The sequence below is a fragment of the Anolis carolinensis genome, chromosome 2 (genome assembly GCF_035594765.1).
Source record: "Anolis carolinensis isolate JA03-04 chromosome 2, rAnoCar3.1.pri, whole genome shotgun sequence".
Lineage (NCBI taxonomy): Eukaryota > Metazoa > Chordata > Lepidosauria > Squamata > Dactyloidae > Anolis > Anolis carolinensis.
Genome location: NC_085842.1, coordinates 219,199,878 through 219,218,170, shown reverse-complemented (window position 1 = coordinate 219,218,170; position 18,293 = coordinate 219,199,878). Strand labels below are relative to the sequence as shown.

The following is an 18,293-nucleotide window of genomic DNA, read 5'->3' as shown; positions in this document are numbered from 1 at the left end:
TGACTCCAAGGAAGCCCCTCGGGTGCTGAACCAGTGCCTGGCCGCTGTGGCGGACTGGATGAGGAGGAACAAGCTGAGGATCAATCCTGACAAGACAGAGGCCCTCCTGGTCAGTCGCTCGTCGGATCGGGGTATTGGGTGGCAACCTGTGCTGGACGGGGTTGCACTCCCCCTGAAATCACAGGTCCGCAGTTTGGGGGTCCTCCTGGATTCAGCGCTGACGCTTGAAGCGCAGGTGTCGGCGGTGGCCGGGAGGGCTTTTGCACAACTCAAACTTGTGCGCCAACTGCGACCATACCTCGTGAAGTCTGACTTGACCACGGTGGTGCATGCATTAGTTACCTCTAGACTGGACTACTGTAATGCGCTCTACGTGGGGCTTCCCTTGAAGACGGCCCGGAAGTTACAGCTGGTCCAACGTTCGGCAGCCAGACTAATAACGGGGGCGAGTTACAGGGAGAGATCTACTCCCCTGTTTAAGGAGCTCCACTGGCTGCCGTTCATCTTCCGGTCCCAATTCAAGGTGCAGACCATCATTTATAAAGCCCTAAACGGTTTGGGACCCGCCTACCTTCGTGACCGTATCTCCTATCATAAACCTGCCCGACCTCTCCGATCATCGGGGGAGGCCCTCCTGTCGCAACTACCTATATCTCAGGCTCGCCTTGTAGGAACAAGGGAGAGGGCCTTCTCTGCGGTGGCCCCTCGCTTGTGGAACTCGCTGCCCATTGAAATCAGGCAAGCCCCCACCCTTCTAGCCTTCAGGAAAGATTTAAAAACATGGCTCTTCCGGTGTGCTTTCGGAGAGTAAATGTTCTATGCTACTCCCCCCCGATATTTATCCTCTAGACTGGTTCACTATCTGATGTCCCGTCCCTCGAGGTTTTATTCTGATCCCTTTCTCACCCAGAGTTTTAATTTTTAATCTAGTTTTTAAATGTAGTATTCATGCGGCCCGCTCGTGTTATATTGCTGTTTTGATCTTATGTTGTACTGTTTATTTTATGTAATGTATTATTTAATTGTATTATGTTATGGTTTATTGTATTGTCTTGGGCATGGCCCCATGTAAGCCGCCCCGAGTCCCCGTTGGGGAGATGGTGGCGGGGTATAAATAAAGTTTTATTATTATTATTATTATTATGTGTATAAGGAAAAGAGAGCGAGAGGCCACAAAGAGAGCCATGTTGACATGCAGACATCATGAGTTACTTTTTCTCAGAGCTGCAGAAGGGATGGAGGGGAGGAGGGAAGAAAGCAAAGGAGAAGGGAAGGAGAAGGGAAGGAAAAGGATGGGTCAGGGAGGGAGGGAGGGAGGGAGGGAGGGAGGGCGGGAGGAAGGAAGGAAGGAAGGAGGGGAAGGAGGGGAAGGAGGGGAGGGGAGGGAGGGAGGGAAAGAAGGGATGAAAGCAGGGTATGCAGCAGCCCCTCTGACACCTGGGCAATGTCAGGTGTATATGCTACTTGTCAAAATAAAACTTAGAAATAGTAACCATATGCTTGATACAACCAATGTGTAATTATGGTATGTATTTTTAAATATTTAATTCAGAGAACTGTGTAATTCAGTGACATGCTGATGGTATTGCATTTTAGGATCCAAAGCATGATTGCTGACTTCTTTAGTACACTAAACTCCCGCTTCCAATAGATAGTCACAGAGGATCTCAAAACTCTCTTTATTGAACTACTCATCTCATGTTTCTGCTTTCTACGTCAACATGATGATGGTAAAAGGCGTAATGGGTTGCAAATCCTTTCAACATAGAGCAGCTATGGATATCAATGATGAAGAGAAATCCTGTTAATTTTCTTTTTTGATGTGAAGAAAAAATAAGACTTTAAAGCAACACCTAAGTACAAATAGTTTTGAAATATTACTTAGGTAGCCATCTAAATCAGCAATACAAAGTAACAGACCAAAATACCTTGAAGAGCAGATGTGGTTGAAAATGTTCTGCAAAACTCCATTCTTTCAAACATCGCTGCTGAGTCTTTTGTATGATTGTTAATTCTGCCTCCAGATTTACCTTGTGAAACATTTAGTGGTATATAATATTAATCACATTTAACTCAAGTTTGCCGCATAAAAAGCCAAAGAAAGGGGGTAACAGATCTTTTGGTTAGTTGGAAATCACAATGTTAATTTTAAATTGACCACTACGCATGGCAAGTCATCCTTTACATTTTAATTCCATCTTAGTACTGGGACCTGTAGAAAGTAATTCCAGGAAGAACTTGTAAGGAAGGGAATTTCATTATCTTTCTTAATATATCAACCTTTAATGTTGATATGAAAAAATGTGCTCATTATGCTCAATACATTGGCATGGATGCTAACAATTCTAAAAAAGATGCCAGATTTTTGAGGCGATATACCAGTATGTCTATAATTTGATTTTAAAATTCACTGCCATTATTGGACAGACAGAGGAGAATTCTAGCAGTCAGCTTCTAAGCTATATAATAGTATCCATCTACAAGTGTTTGTATGTGTGTGTATGTGTGTTTGTATTAATGTATATAGCTAAATAATGGCTAATGTAATACACTTGGACAGTTATTTCTTACCTTGTTTTCTAAAGAATTTGTTTGACCATTTCCGTATTTATCAGAAATCCAATCTGGAAAACAAATATTTATATACAAAAACACTTTTCAGACACTTTAAATATCTGCATAAATTGCTTAACTTTGCTGTTTCTAGTCTTTAAGTGCTTCAGAAATACTTCTACTCTGTTCCATCTTTCAGAATAGTCCCTAAATATAATCAAAGCATTGCCTTTTTCTTCTTTTTAACGATGTTACAATAGCCATCTTAATGTTACCACCTTTCAACATTTCAAGTGTGATGTCAGAAAGCAGGAACACCAGCAATTTTGTTGATTCAGTGAAAGGGAAGAAAACAGAATGCAAAGAAGGCCCATGTCTGATTTTTTTAAAAACCACTAGTACAGATGATTCTCTAAAATGTCTTTTTGATCATGTGCTTTCACTGTCCAGGGTGAGTCGCGTTTTCAGTAATAATTCAGAAAACTACATGCTTTAATGCCAACACATATAAAAGTACTTTACCTGATCTGTTCAAAATATTTTGTTCTAAAATCTTTTCTCCAGTTATGTCTTGCCTCAGTTGCTTAGCAAACCTAGCAGGATTATCCCATGGAATATAAGACACCTCATAATCACCACCAAGCATTGTGTGAGGACATTCTAATTGTCCAGAGTCATCTACACTTGACAGCTTCAGACTTTCAAATGTAAACACTTTAAAAGCTCGTTCAACTTCAGCCCAGTTCATGTGTTCTGCAGGAAAAATCAAGGTATAAAATGAAATTCAGCACATGATTAACTTTTCTTGACATTTCTGTCAAAATATCCAAAAATATTCACAAGATAAGGAAAGATACAATGAATGCTGATCCGTTGTCATATACTAATATACTCCTTTATATTTTTTACCATTCTGCTTATCAGTATCTTTTGAACAGCACTGAAAGCTTTCATGTTAGCCCCTCCCCATCAGAGGGAGTCCAATAATATTTATTCTTTCCTAATGGAAAGGTTACCCAGCTCTCCCAGGCTGAACTAGAATGCCTGAGCAATACCGAGTGCCTGTCCCTATGCTTAGCAGTGTTTTGGAACTTGCCAAAAATAATCTACAAAGAAAATTAGGAAGGGAATAAGTTTACCCCTGGTACAATAGTGCATTAGCTCATGGATCCTGGCAAGGCGTTTTGTATTATTTCCAGGTGGTGGTAGAGGAAATTTAAGAAGATCCATCAATGGTAACTTCGCCATCATTTCAGCTTCAATCTTTATTGGGTCTAAACCATCTTGTACCTGAAGTGAAAGGAAGCAAATCAAATACAAGTTTATGTCAATTGTATTATTAAGCTATCCTGTATTTTAAACAAATGTTAGAAAATGACAATTTAACTCAAAATTGGGTCTCTGAACTTTTGAGTGGAACCACACTTCTTTAAAAATGATTCATAGTGCAATTTTTCAAATACTGGTGCTATGGCTCAGGTCCATGCTATTTGGCAAATCAGATCTCCCCGTATGAACCTGCCTAACTCCTGAGATAATCAAGAAAAGCCAATCTCTCAGTTCAAGCACCATCGTAAACACTGTTGATGGGAATGCAACAAAAGGTCTTCTTGGTGGCTGCCCCTCGACTCTGGAATTACCTGCTCAGGGCAACCAGAATGGCCTTCTCTTTGCTGTCCTTCTGGTGGCAGGCTAAAATATTTTTATTCAGGCAGGACTTAAAACAAGAAAGTTTCAAAGAGTGAGCCCATAAGGCCGCTGAACTTCCAATACATCCTACTTCAAATATATCCAACAGCTACATGTTGCCACAAGCTTTAGCAGCAGAATGTATGTTTGTATGGATTTGGCATCAGAGGTATTCCTTACATAAAAGTGAGTAGCAGTTGCTGGTTCTATGAACTTGCTCCCTCAGTATCTGGATCTCAGTTTCTGAAAGTGACAGAGATGAGCTTATATTTTAAAAAATATGACGGATTATGTGGCTGCATTGTTTGGGGGATTACTTCTGTGTTTTGGGCTGTATTCAAACAGACCTACCCCGTCAATTTTAAATTTAAATTTTCTTAGCAATGTGCTTTAATCTTTATACTAAGTATTTTAATATATATATATTTTAGGGCATCTGGGTGTTAAACTGTATGGTACCCTGCCTTGAGCCACGAGGAGAGGTAAGCAAATAATAATAATAATAATAATAATAATAATAATAATAATAATAATAATAATAATGGTGATGATGACTATGCTTTCCCTAAGCATGTTATCTACGGAGGCAGGGCTTCAGCTAAGAACTCAGTAGTCGGTCACTGACTTTCATCAGAAAACATTAGTACATATTCGAACACATTATAAGTTATCAAGAAAAGTCTCAGATTTTATTTAAAATAACCAAAACATCAGATATAGTTTGGAAGATAGCAATCTAAGGGAACAAAAACAAACATCTATGAACATTTATGGTGCAAAACATCACCTCTGTGGCCACTGTGTCTACTGTAGATATATCTCCAAAATGACTGAATTTACCATTTTAACAAACAAAGATGCACTTTGCCCCTTTTATAGCTTTTAATAGAAGTTCTGTCATTTGGAAAGGACACCAAGACCTCCAGAAAAATGCACAGGCCTTTAAATATAAGAACCAATAAAGCAGGTGTGTTATTAAGTAGTCAATTTAGCCATTATCCTACAACAAATGTTTAATTTTGGGCTACAATAATAATAGAAGGAGGAGGAGGAGGAGGAGGAGGAGGAGGAGGAGGAGGAGGAGGAGGAGGAGGAAGAAGAAGAAGAAGAAGAAGAAGAAGAAGATTCTATTTAAAAGAAGCAGATGAGATTGGAATTAAAAATATTTGTTCTTGGAGGACTAATTGAACTTGATCGCTTCCAACTTTTTAAAAATTATTTCAGAATGTTTTCTGCTCCAGTTCCATAAGTCCTTGAAGGCTATTTCACTCTCCCATCTTCCTGATCATTTGGGAACATAAAAAACCCTTGAGCCTAGTTTATTTGTTTCTTTTCTGTCCAGCCAATGGAATGTAATTCTCAGCTCCAGAAATTTTTAGAGTTAGATTTCCTATCTATCTAGGCTTTAAACTATATAGAAATATTAGAATAATCTATCATGTATTATGTATATTATTATACTTCATTAATGGGCAGTTCGTGGTTGCAGAGATGTAGCGATTTCAAATCAGGTCCATCTTTTTGAAACACCCTCTATAATTATGTGTAGGATAGTAGCCTAATGCATTAAAGATATGTACACCTACGAGCCCCCTGGTGGTGCAGCGGGTTAAACTGCTGAACTTGCTGACTAAAAGATCGGCAGTTTGAATCCGGGGAGTGAGGTGAGCTCCTGCTGTTATCCCCAGCTTCTGCCAACCTAGCAGTTTGAAAACATGCAAATGTGAGTAGATCAATAGATACCGCTCCAGCGGGAAGGTAATGGCACTTCATGCAGTCATGCTGGCCACATGACCTTGGAGGTGTCTACGGACAATGCCGGCTCTTCATCTTAGAAATGGAGATGAGTACCAACCCTCAGAGTTGGACACAGCTAGACTTAATATCAGGGGAAAACTTTTACCTTTACACCTGTGAGGGGATCCATCATTTAAAGCACTGAAAGCAAATTCAGTGAATTTCAGAAAAAAATTAAAGGAAACAACAGTGACATAATTGTGGGCATCTCCCATAGACTCCAAGTTAGAGTCAAAGGATCCTTCATCTAGTGCCTCTCTTGACTTTCCTATCAGCAGTGGGAACCAAGGTCTGTGAGGCTAGTATGGGGCAATCAGAATTACATGTGCTTATGCGTATTTTATTTTTATCAGCATTCTTTCAGAATTATTGATTATGGTAGGAAAATGTATATAACAGACTTCTTAGACACACAACTGCTAATGCATCCTGGCTGTCTGCAGTTGGATTTCCATTCATTGAATCATAAAAATGTTCATACATTTTTTACTTTGAAATTTCCACCAAAGACAATCTTGGGAGAATAAAGTGAATTTAAATGCCCTCCACTCGACATTTTTTACTTCTCAGAAGGCAAATAGGAACCCTCAGAAATTTTCTTAATTTCAATCTGCTTTCTTGCCTGACTTTCTACCTCCAAAGCCCTGCTATGTCATCATCACCATCACCAGCATAGAATCATTATTATTACATATATTTATACCCTGCTTTCCTCTCTTAAATTACAGGTTTTGATATGGCCTGTAGATAGGTCGAGGGCCATTTCACAGAGAGGGGAAAGCACCAATGCCACTTCAGGGGCCAGTCACTCCACTGCTACTGCCATTTTCCTGCCCAGGCAATCAAAAAGGCCAGGTGAAGCACCATGGCAAAGAGAATAGAAGGAATCAGTACATCATTTAGATATCCCTCAGATAGACTATAAGCTCTAGCTTTTCACCACCCCACTTGGAAAAAGGAATGGTTGCATTTTAAAGAGTTAAGACATAGTATTCACATTTAAGTTGACACAGTTTCGAGACCTATACAGGTGTATAGGGTAATAATGATCTTAGTAATGGGGAAGGGAGCTAAACAGAATTGTACTGCTTTGTACCTTTAGAAAGTGCAGTTTTTGTGCCAAAGTATCATGATAATTCAGTAGAAGAGGACATCTGAGAGCCATCATTTCTTCATTTTCAGGATATAAAGTATTGTACAGATTCTGTTAATAAAAGGAGAATTCATTTTAAATAGTATAGACTAATTTATTATTAATGAAACAATCATAGTAGGGAATACAAACCATTTTCTCAGTCTCAGGAAGGGCAAGAGAAGGCAAAATTGAAGCAATATGACTTGCAACAGTATGATCCAGCCCATCTTCACGTGGCTCTTGAATCACCAAACTTGGTGGCGTAAGGTTTTCTTCTGATGCAATGATCTAGCACAAGAAAACACACTTCTTTCATTATACCATTTTTCAAGTATAAACACACATTTAATTGGGAAAATTAAATATATTAAAATAAACTCCAGCAGCAATGTCATGTGTTACTTAATAGCATACTGAGATACTATTTTATTGCATTTGCCTTTGTGGAACCTCTTTATAGGAAGGAAAACTGTACATCTATATTCTATACAAACTATTTGTTTTACAGTGGCTGCCTGGCAGATTTTTCCAGTACATTGCTACTGAAAATGAAGGTTTTGCTTACCTGCTGTAGCATGCAATCCAATATCAACGCAACAGAAACAACTTCTTCAGGAACTGGACTCAGAAGATCATTGTAATATCGCATATCCACATCTGTAATTAAAAGGTAATATTTTTATCAAAATAAAACAAACTCCTTAAATAGAAATACTGGTACATGTCAATTTCATATAGTGTTAAATAAAAACCCCTGAACTGTTTTGATCACTAGTACTTGAGGGAGAAGAAGCTGATTTCCATGATGAAGTAATACAATCCTCCCCGCCCAGTTATCACTTAAAAAAATTCTGAAATTTTATTTCAAAATTAACATTTCCCTTGTCTATGTTCAAATTAAGTCTTCCATGATGAATTTGTAAAAGTTTGTGAGTAGTACTCTGGATATATGGGAATTTCATGTATGGCTGAAAGTATTAGTGATCCAGAAGGTCTGTGTATATATATGTACAAGAGCACAATACATATACATCTGTAATTAGAAACCTCAGAATAATGGAAGTTGAAGGCACCTATTAATTTATATGCAATTATTATTAACACCTGCTTTTCCCCCAGGGACACAAAGGGGTTAACAACTTAAAACGAGATACAGTTAAAACATATAAAGGGTAAACATTTAAAAAGAATGAAAGTACATCAATTATCATAACAATTCAATTAAAATACAATTATAAAATATATTAAAAAGCTGATAAAACAATTCAATATATATTTAAAAGAAGTTGGACAGAATTTAAGTTAGTTGTATTAGGCATATAATGTTAAGAGATATAGGTAAAGGTAAAGGTTTAGTAGTGTCTGACTCTGGGAGGTGGTGCTCATCTCCATTTCTAAGCCGAAGAACCGGCGTTGTCCATAGTTTCTAATCCCTCTCCCTCTTTTAATAACATGAACACGGTCATATGGCCGGCATGACTGCATGGAGCATCGTTACTTTCCCGCTGGAGCGGTACCTATTGATCTACTGCCTTGATATTCTGGGTTATATGGCTGTGTGGCAGGGCTATCAGCTTATTTCAACATGAAGATGCCCCCATCCCTAAATTAGGCTGCTCCTTGTGTTCATGTTATTAAAAGAGGGAGAGGGATTAGAAACTGTTCATAATATATGGAAAATAAGAACACATCCCAACCAACATATTCCAGTTTGCCTTCTGCCTAACCTAGGTGCTAAATGCCAAAGTTTATCACATACCACAATCTACATATTATTCTGCCTTGATAAGTGATGTTTACAGTTGCAGAAGCCCCTGCATCCGTGTCAGTAATAACAAATAACTTAAGATAAAAACATAATTAAAACGATAATTATTATAATTAAACAATGTTAGAAGCTGCAATAATTTCTAAATATTTAGAGTAAATTAATGCCCAAATGTTTAAATTCAGATTTTATCAAGGTTATTTTGAATGCTATTCCTGTCTTCCAATGTGTTAGCTACCCATCACACAAGTAAATTTTGCTAGACAATTAGCAGCTTACCTGTAGTTAATACTGGTACTGCAACAGGCTCTTCGACGGCATGTTTTTTCTTTCCAGGAGTAGTTGGAACAACAATTGGTATCTAGTATAAAGAAATCAATGATTAAAATCAGTTCCTCCTATAGATGTCTTCCATGGGCTTGTCATGACTCCTTTTTAAAATAGTTTTTATTGAAAATAAAAGAAATATGACTCTTCAATCAGTGGAATTCTGATATTGCTATCAATGTGGGCAAGCTGTCTCACAAAAGCTTTGTGTTGGGTGCAAAAGTAGATGAAAGCATTTTGCTTTTTATTTCTGAGTTTCTAAGCCATTCTAAACAAACTGATTCCATGAGTTAAATCTCCGAATCCATTTTGAATCTATTTCACTTGATTGTTGATAATTTCAAATAGTGCAAAAGGCCCACTGTGTGCTGCTAGCTGGCATGCCCACTCCCTGACCCACCTAGGTATCATATATAAGTCACATATTTGCAACTTGGAAACAGGCTGTAATGTGTTGTCGAAGGCTTTCATGGCCGGGATCACAGGGTTGTTGTATGTCTTTCGGGCTGTGTGGCCATGTTCCAGAAGTATTCTCTCCTGACGTTTCGCCCACATCTATGGCAGGCATCCTCAGAGGTTGTGAGGGACATACCTCACAACCTCTGAGGATGCCTGCCATAGATGTGGGCGAAACGTCAGGAGAGAATACTTCTGGAACATGGCCACACAGCCCGAAAGACATACAAAAACCCAGGCTGTAATGACTTGCAATGCATGCTCTGAACCATGGCATGGGCCGTACAAAAAGATCCTAACTGATGCAACGAATATAATCTCTGACCTCAGCTGGTAATTTGCCTTTCTTTTCTACTACAGGGACATTAATCAATCGGGTGGATTTCAGGTAGTGCTGATGTTGTCTTTTCCAGTCCAGACAGTCATACATCAAACATGCCACATTTTCAAAGATTTCTGTTCCAAATTCAAGCTACACAAAAAGAAGAATAAAAGCATAAGGTTTATAATATGGAGACCACAGGAAATAATAAATCATTGATTGTATATATAACCTAATAGCATTTCATAAAACTGTGCCCAACATAGTAAAGGTTGACTGATATTAGCAGTAACTCCTCCAGAAACTGTCACAATAGGAACACTGAGTGTGCATCTGAGACCCTATCTACGCTGTCATATGATGCCGTTTCAGAAATCAGATTAACTGCATCGAACTGGATTCTATGGCAGTGCAGCCTAATATGATCCAGTTCAATGCAGTTCAGTCTGCATTATATGAGTCCAAATTGACCATATAATCCAGTTCAAACTGCATTATATGGCAGTGTAGATGGGGCCTGAGTCCTAGTTTCAAAGAAAAGATTGATTAAGAAATACAATATATAAACAATATAAACAAATGATTGCTTTTTCCATAACACAGACTTTACAGAAAAGAAGCGATAACTAACCATCATATCATTATTACTCCAATCTGCAGGGAAGATAGACTCATGGACTGTGTGCTGGAGTCTAGCAATCTGAAAGAGATTTGATCCTGGTTTCCCATTGTTCAAAATTGGTTCCAAGTATTTCCAGAAAATTTCCATGTCCTTAACCACTTTTTCCTTCTTCTTCTTCTTTTCTGTTTCCACAACTAGAATTAAATCACCATTACATTTTTATTTGCATGGCAAATGTGTAACTTTGGAATGCTTTAGCAAAAAGGAAAAAAAAGCATCAGCTTCTCTGCTGCAGACTGCTATCATGAATATATTCTTAAACAGATTTCAATTAAACATTTTGTTTATGATAAAGAAACACAGATGCAGACTCATATAATGTTATGTTTTTTTTCCCTTGGGAACATTATTTCAAAACAAACATTCCAAATATTTGAAGGTCTATTCAGTGAGAGAGAGCAGCGTTTTTTGCTGCCACCATTGTCTTTACAAAGAAACTGGTCCACAAGGAAAAAATTTGGATTAAAATCCCACATTGTCTGCTTTGAACTGGAATATATGGCAGTGTGGACTCAGATAATCTAGTTCAAGGCAGATATTGTGGGATTTTCTGCCTTGATATTCTGGGTTATATGACTATGTGGAAGGGCCCAATGTTTATATTCACTTCAAATGCATGTTACTAGCTCACCTTCTCCTCCAAGGACAAGTTCTTCTTGTTGGGCAGTTGCTCCCAGATGGGTCTTGAGTGGTCCATAATTATCAGAAGATATTTTAATGACACTTCCAATATTGACCCCAAGATCAGATAGTATAGGCAAAAGTTGGGGAGAGTAAAATCCACACACTATGAAATAATACTGAGCACCATCATCCGGTTCATCATCTGCGCAAAATAACATCCAAATGCATGCATTAAAATAGAATTTAGATCAGCAGTTTCAGTTGATGAATAAATATATTCAAAACGGTCTGCGAATCTGTGTAAAATCTGGATTTTCATAACTATGTCCACTGAAACTTCTAGTTTTCTTTTCTTTTCTAAAATTATTGACAAAAAAATCTAGTTCATTATCAAAGTGTTTCATTGAAAAGAAAAAACTGTCACATCTGGCTGAGTGAGGATAATCATTTGACATCTCTTGGAGCAGGAAAAATTTAGGCCCCTTCTACACTGCCATATAATCCAGATTATCAAAGCAGATAATCCATAATATCTGTTTTGAACTGAATTATAAGAGTCTATACTGCCATATAATCCAGATTAAATCAGATAATCTAGAAGGGTTAGGTGTCCATATCACCAGGAAGGAGGCAAGTTCCAACTGGTGAAAGACTCTCTTCAGAAAGTGCATCAGACCATTAGAACATCCTCCAAAATGCTGTTCCTTGATGGAAGACCACAAACATGCCAGCAAACAGAAAGTGGGTGTAGCTGGAGAAAGGCTCAAGATTAATATTTGGCTCATGCCATTAATTTTTAATAAACAATGAACCCTCGTGAATACTCTCACTTTCTTAACCATCCTAAAACACATAACTGAAACTAAAGAGAATTTATCTATGACTGATACTGAGACTAAAGACCTCCTTCTTTTGTAAATAAGAACAGAGAACAATTATTCCACAACATTTAACTTAAAAGGGAATTTCTTCACAAGAATCTGGTCCCACAAAATTTTAAAATGGTTTAAGGGGACAGTAACTTTAAAAGATTCAAGATTTCTTACTTTGATTTTGACGAGTATGTTTCAGAGAAGTTTTAATTTTTGCTAAATAAAGAGACCAGAGATCTGTAGGACTACGATTGTAATTTTACAACTGATAATGTTAAGAACAACTACACAGTGTCTCATGAAAATGGAGAAGACATCAAGGAACAGTGAAGGGGAAAAATAAAATCTGCTGAATGTTATGGTGTAATGCTATCATCTAGTCTAGTGGATGGGAAAAAAGAATGACTGAGCAACAGAACAATCTGAGAGATTGACTTTTTTGTTTTTAACTGTGGAAGTGCTGAATATTTATTTTGGATCTACTGAAAATGGAGCAGTTTCTTTCTCCAGAAGTTCTGTAGAACTGTTGGATAAGATCATAGCTTTGATGAATGAAAACATGGCAAAACTGAAATACCTAAAAAGAAGTGCAAAGAACCAAAGCAAACAGTAAAGCAATTGCAACTGTAAAACAAAATGATGCTAGGAGGAATTTTGGACATTGTATTTGAATTGACAAAGGGATGGAAAAAGATCCAGACATTTAGCAAGCTCCAAAGGCTCTGGCATGCTCCCAGCCTTTATATGAATGAAAATAATGAATATAGAAAATGAATTCAGTTGATGGATGGAATAGCTTCCAAAATAGAGAATAAGAGCAGGGGTATCAAACTTATTTTCATCAAGGGCTATATCAGCCTTATGGTTGTCTTCAAAGAGCCATTGAATCCATGGATGGAGAATCCATAGATAGAAAGAGCCAACTATAATGTTTTCCATAATGGTCAATGCTCTTTAATTTTGCACACTTTGGGCCCCAGATGTTATTGAATAACAACTCCCATCCTTTTTTACTATCCGCCATGTGGGCTGGGGATATTGGGAACTGCAACCCAACAGCCTTCGTGACTTTAGAGATTGGGAAAGGTCAAAGTGACTATAAAGTCAGATATCATATCCACAAGCCTTGTATTTAAATTCAAATCTCATTATCCCGACTAAAGAGAACTGTAGCCTTCCAGATGTATCACAAATCCCAGCAGCTTTAGTCATATTTAATGATGAAAAATACAGGAGCTGCAGTCCAGCATTTGGACGGCCACATGACAGGCCAGATTCAGTCTGCAGGCACTGAGTCATAGAGTCATAGAATAGTAGAGTTGGAAGAGACCTCATGGGCCATCTAGGCCAACCCCCCGCTAAGAAGCAGGAAATCGCATTCAAAGCACCCCAACAGATGGCCATCCAGCCTCTGCTTAAAAGCCTCCAAAGAAGGAGCCTCCACCACAGCCTGGGGGAGAGAGTTCCACTGTCGAACAGCCCTCACAGTGAGGAAGTTCTTCCTGATGTTCAGGTGGAATCTCCTTTCCTGTAGTTTGAAGCCATTGTTCCGTGTCCTGGTCTGCAGGGCAGCAGAAAACAAGCTTGCTCCCTCCTGCCTATGACTTCCCTTCACGTATTTGTACATGGCTATCATGTCTCCTCTCAGCCTTCTCTTCTGCAGGCTAAACATGCCCAGCTCTTTAAGCCACTCCTCATAGGGCTTGTTCTCCAGACCCTTAATCATTTTAGTCGCCCTCCTCTGGACGCTTTCCAGCTTGTCAACATCCCCCTTCATCTGCGGTGCCCAAAATTGGACACAGCATTCCAGGTGTGGTCTGACCAAGGCAGAATAGAGGGAGAGCAGGACTTCCCTGGATCTAGACGCTATTCCTCTATTGATGCAGGCCAAAATCCCATTGGCTTTTTCAGCTGCTGCATCACATTGTAGGCTCATGTTTAACTTGTTGTCCACAAGGACTCCAAGGTCTTTTTCGCACACACTGCTGTCAAGCCAGGCGTCCCCCATTCTGTATCTTTGATTTCCATTTTTTCTGCCGAAGTGAAGTATCTTGCATTTGTCCCTGTTGAACTTCATTTTGTTAGTTTCGGCCCATCTCTCTAGTCTGTCAAGATCGTTTTGAATTCTGCTCCTGTCTTCTGGAGTGTTAGCTATCCCTCCGAGTTTGGTGTCATCTGCAAACTTGATGATCGTGCCTTCCAACCCTTCGTCTAAGTCGTTAATAAAGATGTTGAACAGAACTGGGCCCAGGACGGAGCCCTGTGGCACTCCACTTGTCACTTCTTTCCATGATGAAGACGACGCACTGGTGAGCACCCTTTGGGTTCGTTCGCTTAGCCAATTACAGATCCACCTAACCGTAGTTTTGTCTAGCCCACATTTTACTAGTTTGTTTGCCAGAAGGTCATGGGGGACTTTGTCGAAGGCCTTACTGAAATCCAGGTACAGAGTGTGACACACTGCTCTAGGAAGCTTGAATGAGAGCCATACATAGAGGAGAGGGAGAAGGGCATGATTTCTTATGCATTAGGAAACATTTCTTCACTAACAACCCTTTAATTGTGGAAGAGACTACCTCAGATGGTGGCAGTCTCATTCCTTAGACATTTTTAAACAGAAGTTGGATGAGCCTATTTCCTGTGAGTTCTTAATTAGTGTATTCCTGCATGGTAAGGGGTTGAACTAGATAGCACTTACAAAGCCCGCCAATTCTCAAGATTCCATTAAAATATTTCATTTTAGAATTAGAATTAGTTTAAATGTAGGTTTCCCTTCTGTAAGGTCAAAATAAACCAATACATAAAACAATTCAACTACTTTATTCAACTAATACGATAACGTCAACATGGTCCAATTGAAGGCTGAAGCATGAGGTTTTTAGACAAATGGATCTAATTTACATGTGTTTTAATTGTTACAATGTATTTTAATGATGTATTTTTATAGTTTTAATTGATTATATGTACTGTTTTTGTTTTATTATTATGTTCTTGGCATGAAATGTTGCCAACTGTTGTAAGCCGCCCTAAGTCCCCCCCCCCCCCCCCCCCGGGTGAGAAGGGCGGGGTATAAATGCTGGAAATAAATAAATACTTTTGAGAAAGAATGTGCCAGTAATTTATGATTTACACACCAATATACTTATCAAGATCATCATCTTCTCCACGTCGCTTAAGCTCGGTGTCTTTTTTAACTGTACTTGCAGATATATTTTGTGATTCAGATGCCTTCTTTCCTTTCCCTCCTTTTCCACCAGACTTGGCACTAGGAGGCTTCTCTTTTTTGCTAGGTTTTCCTTTCCCTTTCTCTTCTTTTACCTTGTCTTGGTCTTCACCTATCTACCAAAACATATATATCTTATGTAAAACTTGAAAAACTATATTTAAAGGTCAGCTTTCAAATCACACCATGTTCTGTTGCAGGACTGTACCAAAAATGACAAAACAAATTCTATTTAAATGGGAGAAGTTGGAAGGAATATCGCTTAGGTTTAACCAAGAGATTTAGACTAAACTCAGTGCTAAAACCAACAGAACTCTTGAAATATGGAGAAAGACTGAACACAAACCAAATGGGAAGAGAAGAAGAGGTAGGTCAAACACACAAGGAGGAAATGACAAAGGTCGATTAAACAGAATATTCTAGTCAAGCTCCCTCACTAAATTACTGTTCACTGAGCTCTAGGGACCAAGGGTGCATGTGTGAGTCTCTACCTATTTATCTATCTTTGATTAAATGCATCCTTCTTGCATCCACAACAAACTTGAGAGAAATGACATTGGTTTGCTTTTTAATCAATCTGATATATACATGCATCCATGTAGTTTAGGCTCTGGACTATGATTCTGGAGAAAAGGATTTGCATCCCTGCTCAACCATCAAACTTATAGGATGACCTTGAGCATGTCACACTCTCTTGGGAAGACAAAGGCAAAACATCTTGTGATATTAATGCCATAAGTTGGCAAAGCCTTGAAGGAACATAACAATAAATATCCAACACAAACACATCTTCTGAAAAATAATGGAACACTGTACAAGTTTCAGAAACAACTGCCACTGAACTTAGTGAGAGAGTGTATGGGACTGCAGTCTAAAATACCTTCTTTTCAGCAGCTCTTCTTTGCATGTCTTTTTGCTTGATGCAAAGCATCTGATATTTAATTAACTTTCCAATTAGAGTTATAGGAAGCTGTTCCCCAGAATCTATAATATTTTTTGCTGCTTCTAGTACCTGAAAAGAAAAACAGAAGGATCAAGTTTTAAGTAATGTCTTAAATAAAAGTGCAAAATTATAGAAGTGTATTATTATTGTGTAAGCTTTGTATTACAGGAACGAAGATTGAGCCAGCCCCCCAAGCAATATGCCAGGTAGCAGTAAAAAGTGCTCTCAACCTGTTGATAATGAAAGATCTCTATAAAAGTTGTATGGATCACCTACATCTACAGAATGTTGGGAATCAAACCCATTTGCCATGGGTTTGTCAAGATAGTATGAGAAGCTGCCCTCCACAATATGTGAAGAAGTGAAGCAAAACAAGGTGCTGACTGGGTAGGATGTCCAAGCTGATAGTAATCACGCCTAACTGTTGAGGAGTTGAGGGCAAGTTTTGAGGCCAAAATTATCATTTTTGATATGAACAGTTGATAAATTAAGGATTATTTTGTGGGGAGGGGAAAGTGCCAGTGCAATTAAGGGGGGCAGTAGTCTCCACCACCATTTTCCCATCCAGACATTCAAAAAGGTCAGAAGCAGCACTTCAGCAGATTACTTACTTTACTTACTTAGGCGATCCCTCGTAGTTTGAGGACGATTGTCTTCCATCTTGGGGGTGTGTCCGTAGATGGCTGAAGAGACCTATTCTTGATCTGCATGTTCTCCCGCAGTGAGGACATCGGTTTCCAGATGGAAGGCGGTCTTGGTCAGGGTTGGCTTGATGCTCTTTCCTCTTGGCACGCTTCTCCCTTAAGCCCTCCATTCGTGCCTCTTCGAACTCCGCAGCGCTGCTGGTCACAGCTGACCTCCAATTAGAGCGCTCAAGGGCCAGGGCTTCCCAGTTCTCAGTGTCTATGCCACAGTTTTTAAGGTTGGCTTTAAGCCCATCTTTAAATCTCTTTTCCTGCCCATCAACATTACGTTTCTTGTTCTTGAGTTCGGAGTAGAGCAACTGCTTTGGGAGACGGTGATTGGGCATTCGGACAATGTGGCCAGTCCAGCGGAGTTGATGGCGTAGGAGCATCGCTTCAATACTGGTGGTCTTTGCTTCTTCCAGCATGCTGACATTTGTCCATCTGTCTTCCCAAGAGATTTTCAGGATTTGCACCCTCACACTAATCAAACAAAACTTCCCAGAAGACATCACAGCCCTGTTTCACCATTGCCTCACCACTAGCTACTTTCAGTGGGACACTGGATTCTATGAACAGAAGGATGGAGTGGCCATGGGGAGCCCTCTCAGCCCAGTAGTAGCAAATTTCTATATGGAATACTTTGAAAAACAGGGCCTAGAAACAGCACCAAAAAAGCCAACTGTTTGGTTCAGATACGTAGATGACACCTTCACAATTTGGAGCCATGGAGAGGAAGAACTCAGCAAGTTCCTGGACCATCTTAACAGCATCCACCCAAACATCCAATTCACCATGGAAAAAGAAAAGGAAGGAAAACTGCCATTTCTAGATTTTCTGGTCATCCGCAAACCCAATCAACAATTGGGCCACACAGTTTACAGAAAACCTACGCACACAGATAGATACCTTCATAAAAACTCCAACCACCACCCAAGTCAAAAAAGGAGCACAATCAAAGTCCTGACAGACCGTGCACAAAGAATCTGTGAACCTCACCTCCTCCAAGGTGAACTCAACCACCTAAACTGGGCTCTACAGGCCAATGGATACTCCACCACAGACATCAGAAGAGTTGCAAGGCCATGAGAGTCAAGACAAAATCCACCCAGAGGAAAGGTGTTCTTACCATACATCAAGGGAACCACTGACCGCATAGGCAAACTGATGAAGAAGCACAACCTACAAACTATCTACAGACCCACAAAGACAATCCAAC

At 39.2% G+C, this 18,293-nt stretch overlaps 1 protein-coding gene across 12 annotated transcripts in view; it reads right to left on the bottom strand.

The window, feature by feature from the left end:
* Window positions 1-18,293, bottom strand: part of spag17 (sperm associated antigen 17) — a 133,123-nt gene that overhangs the window by 102,689 nt on the left and 12,141 nt on the right. For 11 of the 12 annotated variants that reach the window (XR_010003341.1, XR_010003343.1, XR_010003342.1 and 8 more), the window contains exons 4-16: window positions 16,329-16,460; window positions 15,360-15,564; window positions 11,361-11,555; window positions 10,679-10,863; window positions 10,051-10,197; window positions 9,222-9,303; window positions 7,740-7,831; window positions 7,325-7,462; window positions 7,136-7,243; window positions 3,693-3,843; window positions 3,076-3,306; window positions 2,572-2,624; window positions 1,929-2,030 (exon numbers count right to left, since the gene is read on the bottom strand). Coding sequence is in view for 5 of the 12 variants with exons in the window: in XM_062971806.1 (XP_062827876.1) it covers window positions 1,929-2,030; window positions 2,572-2,624; window positions 3,076-3,306; window positions 3,693-3,843; window positions 7,136-7,243; window positions 7,325-7,462; window positions 7,740-7,831; window positions 9,222-9,303; window positions 10,051-10,197; window positions 10,679-10,863; window positions 11,361-11,555; window positions 15,360-15,564; window positions 16,329-16,460 (1,821 nt within the window). In the remaining 7 variants the exon portion in view is untranslated. The remainder of the gene's footprint in view (window positions 1-1,928; window positions 2,031-2,571; window positions 2,625-3,075; window positions 3,307-3,692; window positions 3,844-7,135; window positions 7,244-7,324; window positions 7,463-7,739; window positions 7,832-9,221; window positions 9,304-10,050; window positions 10,198-10,678; window positions 10,864-11,360; window positions 11,556-15,359; window positions 15,565-16,328; window positions 16,461-18,293) is intronic. The other variant, XR_010003340.1, reaches the window with a different exon arrangement.